The following is a 17,085-nucleotide window of genomic DNA, read 5'->3' as shown; positions in this document are numbered from 1 at the left end:
AGCTCCGCGAGGGGGGCGGTTGCCCCAAAGCGGAGCCAGCACCCCGCGGGCACGGGGGGAGGGGCAGGCCGACTGGAGGCCGGGGTCCCCGTCGTTCCCGGCGACACCCCGGAGTCCCCGCTCCCGGGCCGGGCTCGCCCGCGCGGGCCGGGCCGGGGAGACTCGGGCGCAGACCCCGTCCCCGCCCCGCCGCGCCCGCACCGCCACCGTGAGGCCGCGCCGGGGACGGGGCCCCGTGGCGGCGGCGGCTCCGCGCGCCTCTCCGCGCCGCCCCCGACACGGGCGGGGGGATGTTTTCCCGTTTCCCCCTCTTTCGCGCTCTCGCTCCCGTTCAGCGGGAGAGCCCGCGGAGCCGGGGAGGGAGCGAGGGAAGGGGTGGAGGTGGCGGGGGGAGGCCGGAGGGGCGGATCCTGCCTGGGGGCTGATCCCTCCCTCCCCTCGGCCGGGCTCCGTGGCGGTGGCGGCGGCGGCAGCGGCGGCTCCATTCCCCCTCCTCCCCCGGGAGCGGCGGTGGCGGCCGGGCTGGGGCCCCAGCGCGGGCCGGGAGGGGGCACGCTGTGGCCGCGGAGGCCAGCGCGGGAGGAGGCCGCGCTCCGCTCCCCGGGCCGCGCCGTCCTGCTCCACGGCCGGCCAGCCCGCGCCCAGGATCCCCCGAACGTTGGGGCCGGGCCGGTGGCTGAGGTAATGGGGGCGGCAGCGGGGCCAGACGGAGCGGGGGCGGGGGCGGCGGGGCCTACGGGGACCAGGGGCTGCGCGGGTGGGGGAGGGAAGCGGGGGACTTTCCGAGCTGGACGCGGGCGGGCGAAGCCCTGTCCCGGAGCGAGGGCGGCGGCGGGGCAGGGGGAGGCGGGTGAGGGGGTAGCAGAAAAGCGAGGACCCCCTCCCGCAGCCGCCATCTTGTTTTCCCCCGGCCCTGGAAGCGGAGCACCCGGGCCCCGCCCCCGCCTCGCTCTCCAATTGGCCAGGCCTGCGGAGAGTCCCGCCCCCTGAGTGGCCCTGGGCGCTCCGGTTTCCCCTGAGCGGCAGGCGAGGGGGCCAATGGGGGCTCGCCTCTCTGCCCCGCTGGTTCCCGGGTGCGAGCTTTCTGTCCGAGGGTCACACTTCGCGTCAGTCGGCCTGGCGCGCTCGCCCCCTGCTCTGTGGGGAGGTGATCGTATCCCCTCTTTTCTCCTCCGAAGGGTCCAGCTTCTTCTGGAAATGGTGGCCCCGTATCGGGGCGGGAGCCTAGGCTGCGGTCCTCGTCTCATGAGTACCTCCTGAGGGGCGCAGGCGTACAGTCCACTTGCAGAAACTCCTCATTCTCTGGGACCTGGGTGACGTGGGCCAGCGGGGGTCTCGGGGTGTCTAGAAGACCTCTGAGGTGTTAGAGATATTTGGGGGTGTGGTTGCGGAAAGGGTTGTGTGGGATGAGAATCTCCCGCCAAAAATCGACTGTAAGCGCCTTGTGGGCGAAACGCGTTTCTTGTTCCTCAGAGCAGCCCTTTCCCTCTGGAGCCCGCCCCTGTGTCCAGAAGCTGGGGTGGGCGGAAGAGGGCCCCTTAGCTACTTACTGCTTGGGGGGGGGGGCGGGGAGGGGCGAGGGGACACCTGAGCTGCCCCGGAGGTGGGAGGGCGGGAGGGGAGAGCTGCATCCAAGGGGCCGCAGCCTCTTGAAACTTTGAAGCGGGCGGCGTTGAGGTGGATGTGCACGCCCGCCTCGGGGTCTCCAGGCCCGTGAGGGGAGGCCATCAGCGGGGCTCCTGGCCCAGGCTGCCCCGGGGGCTGGCATTTGTCAGGCAGGAGGTGGCCAAGGGCCTCTGGAACCCGGACAGCTTTGCTGGGGTGATGGTTTGCTTTGGCTCCAAGGAGGATGTGTGCCTGCCTGGCCCTGTTCCTCAGCCACGTTGTGTTTTTTTTAATGTTTCAGTCACACTTTGGGATTGGAAGGCCTATTATTATTATTATTATTATTATTTATTATTATTATTATTATTATTAAAAATATATATTTCAGAGAAAAGGAGAGGGGGAGAGAGAGAACCATGAATGATGAGAGAGAATCACTGACCGGCTGCCTCCTGCACGCCCCCTACTGGGGATCCAGCCGCAACCGGGGCCTGTGCCCTTGACTGGTATCGGACCCGGGACCCTTCAGTCCGCAGGCCTCCGCGCTGTCCACTGAGCCAAACCGGCTTAGGGCGCAGAAGGCCTTGTAAATGACGACCTTAATACCTCACTGACAAATAGCAGTCCTTTCGAGGTAGACGTTACTGATTTGGCCTTACTGATGGCGTATAGAGGCCCAGAGAGATCGAGCGACTGACTTCCGGTCGTCGAGGGGCAGGATTAGAGCCTCGGGTTCGGGCCTCCTAGTCGGATAAGTAGAGCAGGTCAGAGGTCTGGGTTTGACTTGTAGCTTTGTCAGTTGGGTTGAGTGACATCTTCCTGAGCTTTTATGATAGATATTATCTCCATCTGTAAAATGCCTCCCAGACTGGTTGTGAGAAGTATTAAAAGTAAAAGGGCCTGCAGTTTGTAAAAGTGTGCTAATCATCACCATCACCGTCACCGTCTCTGCTTTATAGATAAGGATGGTGGACCCTTCAACCAAGCTGACCAACTCTCTTTCTCCTTGAAATCCTGTCCCTGTTCATACCCTTTCACGTCCCCACCCGCACCCCAGGCAGCATCTCCCCAGAGATCTTTCCTGCTACCATGGCCTCACTAACTGCATGGTTCCCTCCTCCCAGAGAATGATGTAGAAAACTTCAGTCCCTCTCTTGGCTACACAAGGGTGGGCTGGATAGAAGTGTTTTGGGAGAGAGGGACTTTTGAAACAGAATGCATCGAGCGTTTACCTCCGATAGCCCCCCGGTTACCTTAGTCTTAGGTCTAATGAGGGTCCCAGTAGTTCAGTTTACAACTCAGTGCCACCTGGGGCCACTCCCAGAGCTTCTGCTCAGAGGTGTACTAGCCAGTGCATCCCAAATGCCGCCTTTTGCAGATAAAACCCTGAAGACTAGTTTGAAATCTTTAGGCTACATGAGATAGACATTTCATGTGCCTCCACTCCTTCATCCCTGGGTAGGGTTTCTGATCATAGTAAAGGGGTTCTAAACCTGTGCATTTTGGATCCTTTGCTGGGACTGTGCATGTCCAGAGCTTGAAAACGCATGCTGTTCTTGTTTTCTAAAGCTATAACCTCCCCCCCCTCCTTTTCCATAGATAGCTGTTCCACAGCCTTATGTTACATTGTAATGACCTGTTTACTTTTCTGTCCCTTCAATCAGACAGAGCTTCTAGAAGACAGGGATCGTGCACGTCTGATTTCTCCTTTCACTCACCAGTTACTGAGTGCTTACTTAGGAGCCAGGCACCATTCCTGGTGCTGGGGTTATAGTGAACAAGACAGGCAAAAATCCCTCCCCTCAGGGAGCTTCCATTCTAGTAGGAGGAAGCAGACGTACATGATAAAGAGGTAAATTCCATAGCACAGTAAAAGATGGTGAGGGATGGTGAAAAATAAAGCAGAATGAAAGATTGTGGTGGAAGAGAGGGATTTGCAATTTAAAACGCATGTATTTTTATTGATTTCAGAGACAAAGGGAGAGGGAGAGGGAGATTGAAATGTCAATGATCAGAGAATCATTGATTGGCTGCCTCCTGCACACCCCCTGCTGGGGATCGAGCCCCCAACCCGGGCATGTGCCCTTGACTGGAATGGAACCCTGGGACCCTTCAGTCTGCAGGCCGATGCTCTATCCACTGAGCCAAACTGTCTAGGGCTGGATTTGCAGTTTTAGAGAGAGTGGTCAGGGAAGGTCTCACTGAGCAGTCATGTTTTCGGAAAGACTTGAAGGAGGTGAAGGAGTAAACCATGGGGCCATCTGAGGGACAGAGTGTTTAGACAGAGGGAGTATCCAGTCCTCTTTCTTGGTGGCCGCTTGGTCGGATGGAAGGGTGAATGACTACATCCTCTTCACTGTCTCCTGGGCTTTCTCCTTAGGCCTGTCCCCTTTCTTCCCAGGTGCCATGAGGAAGCCTCGCCAGAAGTCACGGCAGAATGCCGAGGGCCGGCGTTCCCCATCCCCCTACAGTCTCAAGTGCTCGCCTACTCGGGAGACCCTGACATATGCCCAGGCCCAACGGATTGTTGAGGTGGACATTGATGGACGCCTGCATCGTATCAGCATCTATGACCCACTCAAGATCATCACGGAGGATGAGCTGACTGCCCAGGATATCACTGAATGTAATAGTAACAAGGAAAACAGCGAGCAGCCTCAATTCCCTGGCAAGTCCAAAAAATCCTCATCCAAGGGCAAGAAGAAGGAGTCCTGTTCCAAGCATGCATCCGGCACATCCTTCCACCTCCCGCAGCCCAGCTTCCGCTTGGTGGACTCAGGCAGTCAGCCAGAAGCACCCCCGTTGCCTGCTGCCTACTACCGCTACATTGAGAAACCGCCTGAAGACCTGGATGCAGAGGTAGAGTATGACATGGATGAGGAGGACCTTGCCTGGCTGGACATGGTGAATGAGAAACGGCGAATAGATGGGTACAGTTTGGTGTCGGCAGACACCTTTGAGCTGCTGGTAGACCGGCTTGAGAAGGAGTCATACTTGGAGAGTCGTAGCAGTGGGGCCCAGCAGTCACTCATTGACGAAGATGCTTTCTGCTGTGTGTGCCTGGATGACGAATGCCACAATAGCAACGTCATTCTGTTCTGTGACATCTGCAACCTGGCTGTACACCAGGAGTGCTACGGCGTCCCCTACATCCCCGAGGGTCAGTGGCTATGCCGCTGCTGCCTGCAGTCTCCCTCCCGGCCTGTGGATTGTGTCCTCTGCCCCAATAAAGGTGGCGCCTTCAAACAGACCAGCGACGGGCACTGGGCCCACGTGGTGTGTGCTATCTGGATCCCTGAAGTCTGCTTTGCTAACACCGTGTTCCTGGAGCCCATTGAGGGCATTGACAACATCCCACCTGCCCGCTGGAAACTGACCTGCTACATCTGCAAGCAGAAGGGGCTGGGTGCCGCCATCCAGTGCCAAAAGGTGAACTGCTACACGGCCTTCCATGTGACGTGTGCACAGCGGGCCGGGCTCTTCATGAAGATTGAGCCCATGCGCGAAACCAGCCTAAATGGCACCACTTTCACAGTGCGCAAGACTGCCTACTGTGAGGCCCACTCACCCCCAGGTGCTGCCACTGCTAGGAGGAAGGGTGACTCCCCTGGAAGACTTGGTGAGCCTCGGGATGAGGAAGGGCTGAAGGGAGGCTGTGGGGAGGAGAAAGACAAAGAAGAGGTGGAAGAGGAGGAGGAAGATGAAGGCCAAGGTGTAGTAGGTGGCCCCCTCAAAGGAGTGTCTAAGAAGAACAAGATGACTTTGAAGCAAAAGATCAAGAAGGAACCAGAGGAAGTGGGTCGAGACATGCCCTCCATTGTCCCCTTGGTCACCGTCCCACAGATACCCTCTTACAGGTAAACCTGCCCAGGAGGGTGCCCTAGAGACTAATGGTTTCTTCTTGGGCTGGTGGTGGCCTTTCCCATGCACTGTCGATGAACGTCTGTTCTCTTCTGTGCCCTCAAATTTCTCCTTTGGGCCCTGGGTTTACCTAGTCTGGTTTGTGGTTTTGATTGTGTTCTCAGAACAACGTGTTTCCTTTGGTTCAAGGTGAGACAAACAATTAAGTTGCTTAGAAGCTCAGGTGACAGGATGTCTAAGGCAGTATTTTTCAGTAGGGTCACAAGTGGCACTTTGGACAGGAAAATTCTTTATTAGGACTGTCCCATGCGTTCCTAGGTGTTTATTTTAGCATCTGTGGTCTTTGTAAATACCAGTAGAATCCCCTCCTTCATTGCCTGGTCTTTGTGACAACATCAAACCCACCCAAATGTTTCTAAATACCCCTACAGTGATCCAGTTACTTCCCATTGCAGGGTCAGCATGGTTTTCTGCTATCCAGAAAGCTTGGCCCTGGGAATGGTAGGGATTTTCTGGGGGTGGGGGTGGTGTGGGGAGTACATGCTACTCCTCCTCCTGAGAAGCTTTTAGATTTAGGATCACTCGGTTCAGCTGAGTGTAAGCCTGCTGAGTGTACAGGAGACCACTGTGCCTGTTACACCATCGGAGAAGTCTCTGGAACTGTTGGAGGGGCGGGAGGTTGGCGGAGAACTAGAGACAGGAGATTTTCCAGCGGAGGCTCATCTCTAGAGTGATATTCATAAATAAGTATACAATGTTAGAGCAGGAAGGAATCCTGGCGATTGTTCATCTAATGTAGTCCTTGCACCTTCTCCCACACCCCCAGATGAAGAAACCGCGGCCACTGGAGGTAAAGTTGTTCACTCCTTTATTTATTCATTGAGATATTTATTGAGCACTTACTATATGCCAAGTCCTGTTCTAAGGGCTGGAACCAGGTGGAAAGTGGCTGACTCTGGACCGCAACTGGGGCTCAACTGTAGGTTCTATACCTGCTGCCTCTCTCACTTGATGAGAAGAATAGGGATAAAGGAATACTAGAGGGTAGAGGGAATGAGTTATACAAGGGAAACAGGCAACTAGACTTGTCATTTGGAAAGAAGACACAAGAGCATGGAAGGTCAGGAGGGAGAGGCTCTTGTTGCAAGCCATGGCTTGAGTTAGAAATTCCGTCGACTTGGAAATGTATCTTCTAGTCAGAGACCTGTTCAGGCTACCCTGTTGCCTAGGATGAGTGGGTGAATGCTTAGTCCACATCTATACGGTGTTATGCCCTGGCGCTAGACTTTTTGCCATGTCTGCTCTTAAGATGTGTCTTGCAGGCTGGCTAAGGACCAGACAGACCTACATTTGAATCCTGTTTCTGTCACTACCTGTGTGACCTTTGGCAAGCTACTTATTTTTTGTATTTATTTATAAGTAAAACTACTTCATAGGGTTGTGAGAAATAAGATAATACAAGTAAAGCACTTAGCACAGTGCCTGGCAAATAGTAAGCTGTCAATAAATGGCTGCTGCTGCTATTTTATTATTATTCTTTTTCCTATCTGCACAAATGCTATTGGGACCCTCCATGGCCAAGAGGTTCTAGAGGGAGGGGGCTGCCTGCATCTGGGCAGGTGTGCTTGGCATGGGCACTGGCGGGGGATCTGTCCTTTGGGGAGAGTCCTAGGCCCTGATTTTGTAAGCTTCGCTTTGGGGCAAGAATGTCTGACTGTGGAAAGGCGCAAGGCCCAGGTGAGCTATGTCCAGTCCAAGATGCCCATTCTTCTTAGGGTCTGCCTTCTTGTTTAGCCATGCGTATCTTCCTTTCAGTGGAGTGAGATGAAGAGAAACGCAGTGGAAACACCACAGGAGCACTGAGGCCTTTTGCTTACCGGGTAGATAACCAGTATGGAACACTGCATGGAATAGCCAAGAGATCATGGATTCACATCCCACCCCAGCTCCATCATCTTATTGGCTGCATTAGTGACTTTAACAATTTATTCAGCCTCTGTTCCTAGACTGCCTTTCCATCTTTTACAACCTGGGAATAATGTTAACCCACCTTTCAGTATGGGCATTAGGATAGAGATTGTAGGCTCTCATTAATTCCCTTCCTACCTCTTTCCTTTCCTTTCACACACCCCGACCGTAAGGCTAAGGCTAAGTTTTCAGATTCTCCATCCTCGTATACCTTAGATCCATGTAAATATATATTTTGGTTCAAAATCAGACATTTTGGGGCTGCTGAGGTTTTTAATGAAAAAACCAGAGGTCAGATGACTCCAAGGGGTTGCATTTGGGAGTAGCCTGCTGGTTTTCCTTCCAGCTTGGCCCTGGACTATTCCCTGGTCTGGTGAGACCCTCTGCCACAGGAAATAGTGACCACATTGCTCGTAGCTTACTCAAGTTCCTATTCTCTTGCTGCCTTTATCAAGAGAAGGCTGGGTTATTGGGGCACAGACCTGTTTCTCAGGAGTCCATAACTGCAGGAAACAGGGTTTCTAGAAGAGGGTTGTTTTAGAGGTTCAGGATTGCAATGCAGGATGTGGAAAGTCAAGTGAATCTGAGCTGCTTAACTTTGCTGTCCTTTTCAAGCCTTTCTCTGAGGTGAGGCATTTGGCCACTTTATTCTGTCTTCCTTTATAAGGTTCATAAATGAACCAGGGTCTGGAGAGGAGGGTATAATCTGGTCAGCTCACTGACCCTGTCTGTCACTTCCCTTTGCCTCTACTCAAGGTTGAACAAGATCTGTAGTGGTCTCTCCTTTCAGAGGAAAAACCAGTTCATGCAGCGGCTTCACAACTATTGGCTGTTGAAGCGGCAGGCACGGAACGGTGTCCCCCTCATTCGGCGCCTGCATTCCCACCTGCAGTCCCAAAGAAATGCCGAGCAGGTAGGTGACATGGTGATTTGGAGGTGGAGAGTGAAGAAGGAGTGATGGTCGGGGCTCCCCCTTCCCCCAACCCTCTGTGGAGCCTTTGCCTATATGTGATCACCCCTCTAGGTGGTCTATCCCAGGAACGACCTCCAGCACTATAGAGCTCTTCAGACCAGAAGCATCTCCTTCTGGATGGGAGAAGCTTGACTTGGGAGCAAATTGTAGGGGATAGTGGAGAGCAAGCCCAGCTTTCTGTGTATGTGGAGAAAACCCTTTAGATATGGCAGAAAGGGAGAAGTGGGATGAATGAGAGCCAGGCAGCACTGAATTGCATGAATTAGGAAAAGGCACACTTTACTCAAGACACGATTGCCATGTGCCAAAAAAATGTTTCATAGAAAATACACAAATTTACCACCTAAGTTGTAGTGCACAGCCTGCCCAATTGTCATGACCTTTTAGTCACTAGCAACTGGAATTGCTATCTGTTTAATGTTTTCTGCGAGGGTGAAGACTTTTAAAAAAAACATTTTTTATTGATTTCAGAGAGGAAGGGAGGAGAGAGATAGAAACATCAATGGTGAGAGAGAATCATTTATAGGCTGCCTCCTGCACGCCCCCACTGGGGGTTGAGCCTGAAACCCGGGCATGTGCCCTGACCAGGAATTGAACTGTGACCTCCTGGTTCATAGGTGGACGCTCAACCACTGAGCCATGCCAGCTGGGCCTGAGAGACTTTTAACATCTTTAGTTCTCTCTCCCTACTCATTGCTCCATTACTTCCGCCTTTAAGTATTCCCACACATGCTACCCACCGCGTTCTGTCTGATTTCACTTTTGCCTTCTGTAACTGAGTACTGAGGTGCATTTCTGTATCTGATCCCTCCTCAAAATGGTCCATGTGCTCCCCTTAAGCCTCCCATGGAACATCAGTGACCTCCTCCCAGCTCAGCAAGTCTTTCCTTAGATTCTCACTTTATTGACTGTTGGGCTACATTTGATACGCCGGTCATCTTGTCTTAGAACTTCTCTGTGACTTCATTTCCCCCCTCCTCCACCCCACAGACTGCACCCTGTGCCCATCCTACTTCTTACTCCTTAATGGTAACATTCCCAGGGGCTCAGTTGCCTGCCTGCCTGTCTGATTGGAGAATTTGTACATTCGTAGCTGTAAATAACTGTGAAGTAGTCACTCCAGATTTCTCCTCTTGTCCTCATCCTCGTTTTCTGCCCTCAGTCCCTTAGGGCACAGGAACTGTAGATGTCCATGTAGATGTTTCCTGTAGCTCAGGTATTGGAAGCTGAATTCATTATCTTCCTTCCTCTCAGTAAACGTATTTCCCCATTATTGTCATGATCTCAGACGTTTCCCACCTTTATAGTTACCCTTGACTCTTCTCTCCATAACAAGCCACAGTTAATCCTCCCTAAGCTTTTCGGGGGGATTTATCAGTATATGGCCCTTTGTCTCCATTCTCCAGCTACACTGCTCACCCATATCCCTTTAATTTCAGCAATAGCTTTCTATCTAGGTGGTCACCAGCCTCTCATTCTTTCTTTGCTCTACAACTGGTGATGTCTTAACACCATTTTCCATCCTGTCACTTCCTTTTCCAGAATATGTCCAGGCTCCAGGCTGTTTGGCCTGGCATTTGAGGCTTCTTGTCAGTTGGGTTCTGGATCTTTCTTGGCTTTTGTGATTTTCCAGCTTCTCTCCTCTGGCCAGCTCATTTTTCTCCAAGCAAAGAACCACTAAGTATGCCTCCACACTTTGGCCCTATGGTTCCTTCAGTTCCAAAAGAGGCCTTTCTTGCCCAGCCGGCGTGGCTCAGTGGTTGAGTGTCAACCTATGAACCAGGAGGTCACGGTTCAATTCCCAGTCAGGGCACATGTCTGGTTGCAAGCACAATCCCCAGTAGGGGATACGCAGGAGGCAGCTGAGCAATGATTCTCTCTCATTGCTGTTTCTACCTCTCTCCTCTTTCCTCTCTGAAATCAATAAAGATATATATTTAAAAACAAAACAACAAAACAAAAGAGGCCTTCCTTACTGCTTTATTCATCCATGTCCACATGTGAAAACCTAGTAAGATTCCTCCCCCAAGAAGCCGTTCCTGACCTAACCCCAACCCACTCAGATCCTCTCTGTTTTATATCCTCCCAACATCTTATATTCAGTCTGTCTGATCATTTTTTGTTGTCTTTTTGTTGTGCCCTCGTGCATCAAACCCTGACACTCTTCCTTCTCCCGATTGCACTGTAACTTCTAGGTCTGCAATCCTGTATTTGGTGGGGTGGAGGTGTTTTAAAGTCAATTAGTACAAGCTTATAGTAAGAACACTTTGTTTTCTAGCCCGAAGTTGAAGCTCTAGGGCAGCCGTGGGCAAACTACTGCCCGCCCTTTGAAATGAATAAAATAAAATAAAAAAAAGACCGTACCCTTTTATGTAATGATGCTTACTTTGAATGTATATTAGTTCACACAAACACTCCATCCATGCTTTTGTTCCGGCCCTCCTTCCAGTTTAAGAACCCATTGTGGCCCTCGAGTCAAAAAGTTTGCCCACCCCTGCTCTAGGGTGAAATTCTATCCTGAGGTGTCTATTAGTTTCCTCTGAAATTCTTTCCAGCCCCGAGGGGCACAGGTGCTCTCTGGTGTCCCCAAGGGTAGGGGGAAGTGGTCCAGATCTCACCCAGGCGGTAATTGTGCTGCAGTGAAGAAACATTGCTATAGGGTCAGGGGAGCCCCGGAGGAAGGAGAGGGGGTGGAGGGGCTTTCGGGGACTGAGTCAAGGAAGGGGTTGGGGCTCTTACTTGCCAAGGCCTCATGAAGCTTGACTAGGGAGAGGACTTTGGGCAGGAAGGAGGCCCCTAGCTCCTTCCTTTCCCTTCCCTTCCCTCCTGCAGCGAGAGCAGGACGAGAAAACAAGTGCAGTGAAGGAAGAGCTGAAATACTGGCAGAAGCTGCGGCATGACTTGGAGCGAGCCCGGCTGCTCATCGAGCTGATTCGGAAAAGAGAGAAGCTCAAGCGGGAGCAGGTGAGGAGCTCTGAGCCCCATGGCTCTCGTTCAGGAACTTTTTCTCCCTGTCAGTGTGTCACCAGGAGACCTGGTACAAACTTTCTCCCCTGCTTGCCCAGCATTATGGGCTCTCAGGCCTGACTGCTCTGTGGTGCTGCTGATGGCTTCTCTGGGGATTCAGCTTCTGGTGGCCTCAAGCATAAGCTCAGTATCATATGCCTGGGCCAGTCCCTGGAGTTTCTGACTCAGACTCTAGGGATAGCCTGGCCTTGAGTATTTTACAAAGTTTCTCAGGCTGTCCTAGCTGGTTTGGTTCAGTGGATGGAATGTCGGCCTGCGGACTGAAGGGTCCCGGGTTCAATTCCAGTCAAGGGCACATGCCCGGGTTGTGGGCTCAATCTTCAGTAGGGGCGTGCCGGAGGCAGCCGATCAATGGTTCTCTCTCATCATTGATGTTTCTATTTCTCCCTCTCTCTTCCTCTCTGAAATCAATAAAAATATGTTAAAAAAAAAAAAAAACCACAATAAAAAGCTTCTCAGGCCATTCTGATGGCCATCACCTCTGGCCTGGGAACTTCTGAGGGTCCTCACTAGGCCCTTAAACACTTTTGGTCTTAAGCCATTTAAATTTCCCAACATCTATTCAAGGATATTTTAAGCCTTTGAGTATGGGGAAATGCTGAGATAGGTAGTGTGGCATAGGGGTTAGGAATATGAACTATGGCACCATCCCGCCTGGGTTTAAATCTTGGCTCTGCCACTTACTACTTGTGTGACATTAAGTTGCTTAGTTTCCTTATACCTTAGTTTCCTCAACTGTGAAATAGAGGTAATCATAGAACCTACCACATAAGGTTGTTGTGAGGATTAGATGACTTGTGTATACAAAGAGCATAGAACGGTGCCTGGCCTATAGCAGAGGGGCTACAGTGCCAGCTTCTGTCATCATCATTATTGACACTCTGCCTCCCTGAAGTACCTACTGCAGTTCTCTACACATGGCATAAAGCAAATACTGTGTTTTTAAAAATATATTTTTATTGATTTCAGAGAGCAAGGGAGGGAGGGAGAGAGAGATAGAAACATCAATGATGAGAGAGAATCATTGATCAGCTGCCTCCCGCACGCCCCACACTGGGGATTGAGCCCATAACCCAGGCATGTGCCCTGACCGGGAATCAAACTGTGACCTCCTACTTTGTAAGTCCACGAAAGCAAATACTGTTTTTTTAAAAGTAAATTTTCTTTTTCTTTTTCTAATCCTCACCTGAGGATATTTTTCCATTGATTTTTTTTTTTTTTAGAGAGATGGGGAAAGATAGAAACATTGATATGAGAGAAGCACATTGATTGGTTGCCTCCTGCATGTGCCCCGGCCAGGGTCTGAGCTTGGAAGGAGCCTGCAACCAAGGTACGTGGCCTTGACTTGAATTGAACCCGGGACCCTTTAGTCCACAGGCTGATGCTCTATCCATTGAGCCAAACTGGCTAAAGCATAAATACTATTAATTCAATGAATGATGAGCTAAAACTGTTCTCTCTGGTTCAGGAATAGTAGCTGTTACTGGAATGTTCCTTTCTCTCTTTCTCTAAACTCCCACTTCTCTGGTAAGCCCCAGCGCAAGGCCTGAGTTTACCTCTGAGACCTGGCAGCTCTTGCCATACTTAGCATGGGTGGCATGGAGGACATCTCAGGACCTTCTCCTGGATTCACACTGTTTGCCATCCCAGGCCTGGATTCCCACCTCAGCTTTTTTTTCCTGCCTCTGGTTCACAGAAATGAAAGAGGAAAGGAAGCAGGCAGGCCTGTTTTGATGCAGCCAAGAGACAGGACTTTTCATAGTATAATCCAGTGACGGCGAACCTATGATACGCGTGTCAGAGGTGACACGCGAACTCATTTTTTCGGTTGATTTTTGTTTGTTAAATGGCATTTAAATATATAACATAAATATCGAAAATTTAAGTCTTTGTTTCACTATGGTTGCAAATATTAAAAAGTTTCTATATGTGACACGGGACCAGAGTTAAGTTAGGGTTTTTCAAAATGCTGACACCAGAGCTCAAAAGGTTCGCCATCACTGGCCTAATCCATGGCTTCCCAACCTTTTCATAGTAGGACACACATGAATATAACATAGTAAAGCATACTACTGTAAATATGCGAAGCTGCTTGCTGCCCGAGGGGATGAGCCTGGAGGCCCAGGTCAGCCCAGCTCAACCCAGACATGCCAGAGGCCAGTGGGATCACTATCTCAGCACACCAGGTGGGAATTCTGGCCCAAGGCACATTTTATATCATCACTGTGCTCCTTGAACTAAGTCAGACCCTACTCTTTAGCCAGGTGACCATGGGTTAATGATGCAGATTCCGTATTTATAAAATGGGGATAATAAGTTTCTCCTTCAGGGTTGTGTTGATTAGTTGAGGTAATGTGAGTAGAGAGCAGTGTGGCATAGCCCCCAAGAGCACATACTGCAGAACCAGGCTGTCTGGGGTGTAGTCCCAGCTCTGCCCCTTACTGGCTGTGTGACCTGGGGCCAGTCAGTTACTTAGTCCCTCCGTGCCTCCGTTTCCTTTCGTAAAATACCTTATCTATACTTACCTTGTGTACTCACTTATATATAATGTTAAAATGTTATTTGGCACTTAGAAAGGACTATAAAAGTAGTCATTATTATTACAGTTGACTCTTGAACAATGTGGGCATTAGGGGCTCTGACCCCCAGCGTAGTTTAAAATCTGCATATAACTTGATTTCCCTAAAACCTAACTACTAGTAGCTTACTGTTGACCAGAAGCCTTATTGCTAACAGTTGACTAACACATACTTTGAATGTTATATGTATTACATATTGTATTCTTACACTAAAATAAGCTAGAGGAAAGAAAATGTTAAAATCATAAGGAAGAGAGCATACATTAACAATATTTATTGAAAAAAATCTATATATAAATGGAGCTGCTCAGTTCAAACCTGTGTTATTCAAGGGCCAACTATATAATTATTACCACTCTTAAGTTTTGGTGTGGTGCTTGATACATAGGAAACATCCACATAGGGGTAGCTCTTGGTATCTTTATTTCTAGGCTGTGGGTTAGGTGGTCACTCCTAATAAAATGGTCAGCTTAATAGCCTGTGAAAATTTGTTATACACAATTGGTGAAAGTCAAGCTATAAAGAAAAAGTTTAGTGCCTCTTCAAGGGGAGGGGTGTCCTGATTGCTCCCCACCTTCCCACAGATCAAGGTCCAGCAGGCTGCCATGGAGCTAGAGCTGATGCCATTCAATGTTTTGCTGAGGACAACACTGGACTTGCTGCAGGAGAAGGATCCCGCACACATCTTTGCTGAACCCGTCAACCTGAGTGAGGCAAGTTCCCCCCACCCCAGTTCCTGAACAGTGATCCCCTCAAGAACTGGGAATGATCTGCGAAGGCCAGGAGCGGGTTGAATGACAGTGTACAAAAACTGGAGGTGTCTGGCAAGGCCAGTAGACTGCCAATGGTAAGGGGTCAGCAGACCAGGGTGGGCCAGGGCCCTGGGGCTCTGAGTGAGCCCAGAATGGTCAAACCAGGGAATGGGGAGGCTGGAGTGCCGGTGAAGGGTACGCCTGTTTGGCTAGTAAATGGTTGTTGTAATTGTACAGGTTTTATATGTTTAGGTTCCAGATTACCTGGAATTCATATCCAAGCCAATGGATTTTTCTACTATGAGGCGGAAGCTGGAGTCCCATCTGTACCACACCTTGGAGGAGTTTGAGGAGGACTTTAACCTTATAGTTTCCAACTGCATGAAGTATAATGCTAAAGACACAATTTTCCACCGAGCAGCTGTCCGCCTGCGGGACCTGGGAGGGGCCATCCTGCGGCACGCCCGGCGGCAGGCAGAGAACATCGGCTATGACCCCGAGAGGGGCACCCACCTGCCCGAGTCACCCAAATTGGAGGACTTTTATCGCTTTTCCTGGGAAGACGGTGAGAAGCCTGGGTGGGTGGGGAGGATGGGCTAGGAGGAGGCACGGGGACAGAGCCCAGAAAGCCAGGGATCAGAGTGGACGTTGGGGCTGTAGGGTAGATTCCAGGAGCAAAGCTGGGGGTAGGCGCAGGCTGGAATATATCTGCTTGTGGCTGGAATAGTTCCGAGGATTAAAGTTTAACTAATTCACTGAGCACTTCCTGAGTGGTAGGAACGGGGAATCAGGTACTAGCTGTCTGTCTGAAAAGCTAAGGCCTCACTGGGGTCTTCCTCTCCCAGACACTCTGTGTGGCGCTGGGGCATGGGGTAGTGAAGGCAGGCAGCTGTGTGTTTGGCTCATTCAGAGAGTGCAGGTGGAGGATACAGAGAGTGCAGAGAACAGAATTGCCTTCGAGCCCGCGCTCTGCTGGCCCGTTTTCTGCTTTTCAGTGGCAGCAGCCAAACAGTCACTCAGGCCTGGGGATTGCCAAGCTGCCTCGTGCCTGCTCCATAGAACCCATAATCGTGACTGTGGAATGTTTCCTGCACATGTTTCCCAGATTCTGACCTTGCCCTTGTGGCTGCCCTGTGGACAGCTGTGGTGCCAGGGCCAAGGCCCCACAGTGATGTTGCTGGAAGTCACAGGCTCAGGCATTCCAGGAGAGTATTTTGCATCCAAAGGATTCAGCCCCTTCCCCTTCCCCTTCCCCTGGGCTAGGCAGGTCCTTCAGCCCCTTCTCTCCTCCCTTCTCCCTGGCAGTGGACAACATCCTCATCCCAGAGAACCGGGCTCATCTGTCCACGGAGGTGCAGCTGAAGGAGCTGCTGGAGAAACTGGACCTGGTGAGTGCCATGCGGTCCAGTGGGGCCCGGACCCGCCGCGTCCGCATGCTGCGCCGGGAGATCAATTCTCTGCGGCAGAAGCTGGCACAGCCACCGCCACCACAGCCACCCTCACTGAACAAGGCTGTGTCCCATGAGGAGCTTCTAGCAGGGCCCCGGGGAGATGTGGCTGTGCTGGAGCAGGCCCTGCAGGAGGAGCCAGAAGACGATGGGGACAGAGGTGAGAGACGGTCACGAACAGGCAGGATGCTGAGGGCAGGGTAAGGGAGCAAGGGTTCAGCTGAAATCCTGAGTAGAAGCATCCTTCCTTGAGTTTAGGTCTGATCTTTGTGGGCAAGCAGAAGCCCTTGGAGGGGTCACACTTCCACATATGCCCAGGGTTGATATTCAAAATATTTAACAATCAGTAGAGACCAAAGTTTATCAGTCAGAGTAGGTGTTGGCTGTCGTATTGGAATGAACTCCTGGTGGCCACTGACTGATGTGGATATTTAGTTGCTGGATTGTGGGCCGATTCAGGGAGTTTCAGAGGCTGGGGCTCAGCAGCTGTTATTAACCAGTAAAGAAATATTTTAGTATTTTGCACCTGATATGGTCATATTGCACATACCAGTTAAATATCAGTTCACCTTATACCATCATGTAGTGAGGCTCTTAGAGCAGCTTAGGTTGTGGTGGGGCGGGGGATTATAGAAAAGGAAGACCCTAAAGATAGTCTGGGCTCTCAAGCTGCCTCACGGCTCTGACCCTAGCTGGCCAAGTCTATAGGCCCATCCCAAAGCAGAAAGGCCAGATTGCAAAGACAGCTGGGAAGTGATTCTCAGAGACTCCAGGGCTTGAAACCTGAGCTGCTTCCCATTCTCCCACGTCACTGGGGACAGAATTGTCCCCCTCCTACCTATCCTTGGATCTGAGCCTATGGCTTGGGAGGG

At 51.2% G+C, this 17,085-nt stretch overlaps 1 protein-coding gene across 8 annotated transcripts in view; it reads left to right on the top strand.

Moving 5' to 3' along the window:
• The first annotated feature begins 543 nt into the window (after window positions 1-543).
• The window catches only part of BRPF3 (bromodomain and PHD finger containing 3), a 36,855-nt gene continuing 20,313 nt past the window's right edge, over window positions 544-17,085 (top strand). For 5 of the 8 annotated variants that reach the window (XR_004968722.1, XM_036316346.1, XM_036316351.1 and 2 more), the window contains exons 1-7: window positions 544-681; window positions 4,007-5,462; window positions 8,191-8,347; window positions 11,240-11,371; window positions 14,598-14,726; window positions 15,018-15,330; window positions 16,071-16,373. Coding sequence is in view for 7 of the 8 variants with exons in the window: in XM_036316346.1 (XP_036172239.1) it covers window positions 4,012-5,462; window positions 8,191-8,347; window positions 11,240-11,371; window positions 14,598-14,726; window positions 15,018-15,330; window positions 16,071-16,373 (2,485 nt within the window). In the remaining variant the exon portion in view is untranslated. Of the gene's footprint in view, window positions 682-3,269; window positions 3,458-3,985; window positions 5,463-8,190; window positions 8,348-11,239; window positions 11,372-14,597; window positions 14,727-15,017; window positions 15,331-16,070; window positions 16,374-17,085 lie in introns of all 8 variants that reach the window. The other 3 variants (XM_036316347.1, XM_036316348.1, XM_036316349.1) reach the window with 3 other exon arrangements.

This window comes from Myotis myotis, unplaced genomic scaffold, assembly GCF_014108235.1.
Source record: "Myotis myotis isolate mMyoMyo1 unplaced genomic scaffold, mMyoMyo1.p scaffold_m19_p_7, whole genome shotgun sequence".
Taxonomy (NCBI): Eukaryota; Metazoa; Chordata; class Mammalia; order Chiroptera; family Vespertilionidae; genus Myotis; species Myotis myotis.
Note: the sequence above shows the minus strand (reverse complement) of the source record. Positions and strands in the feature narration are given on the sequence as shown.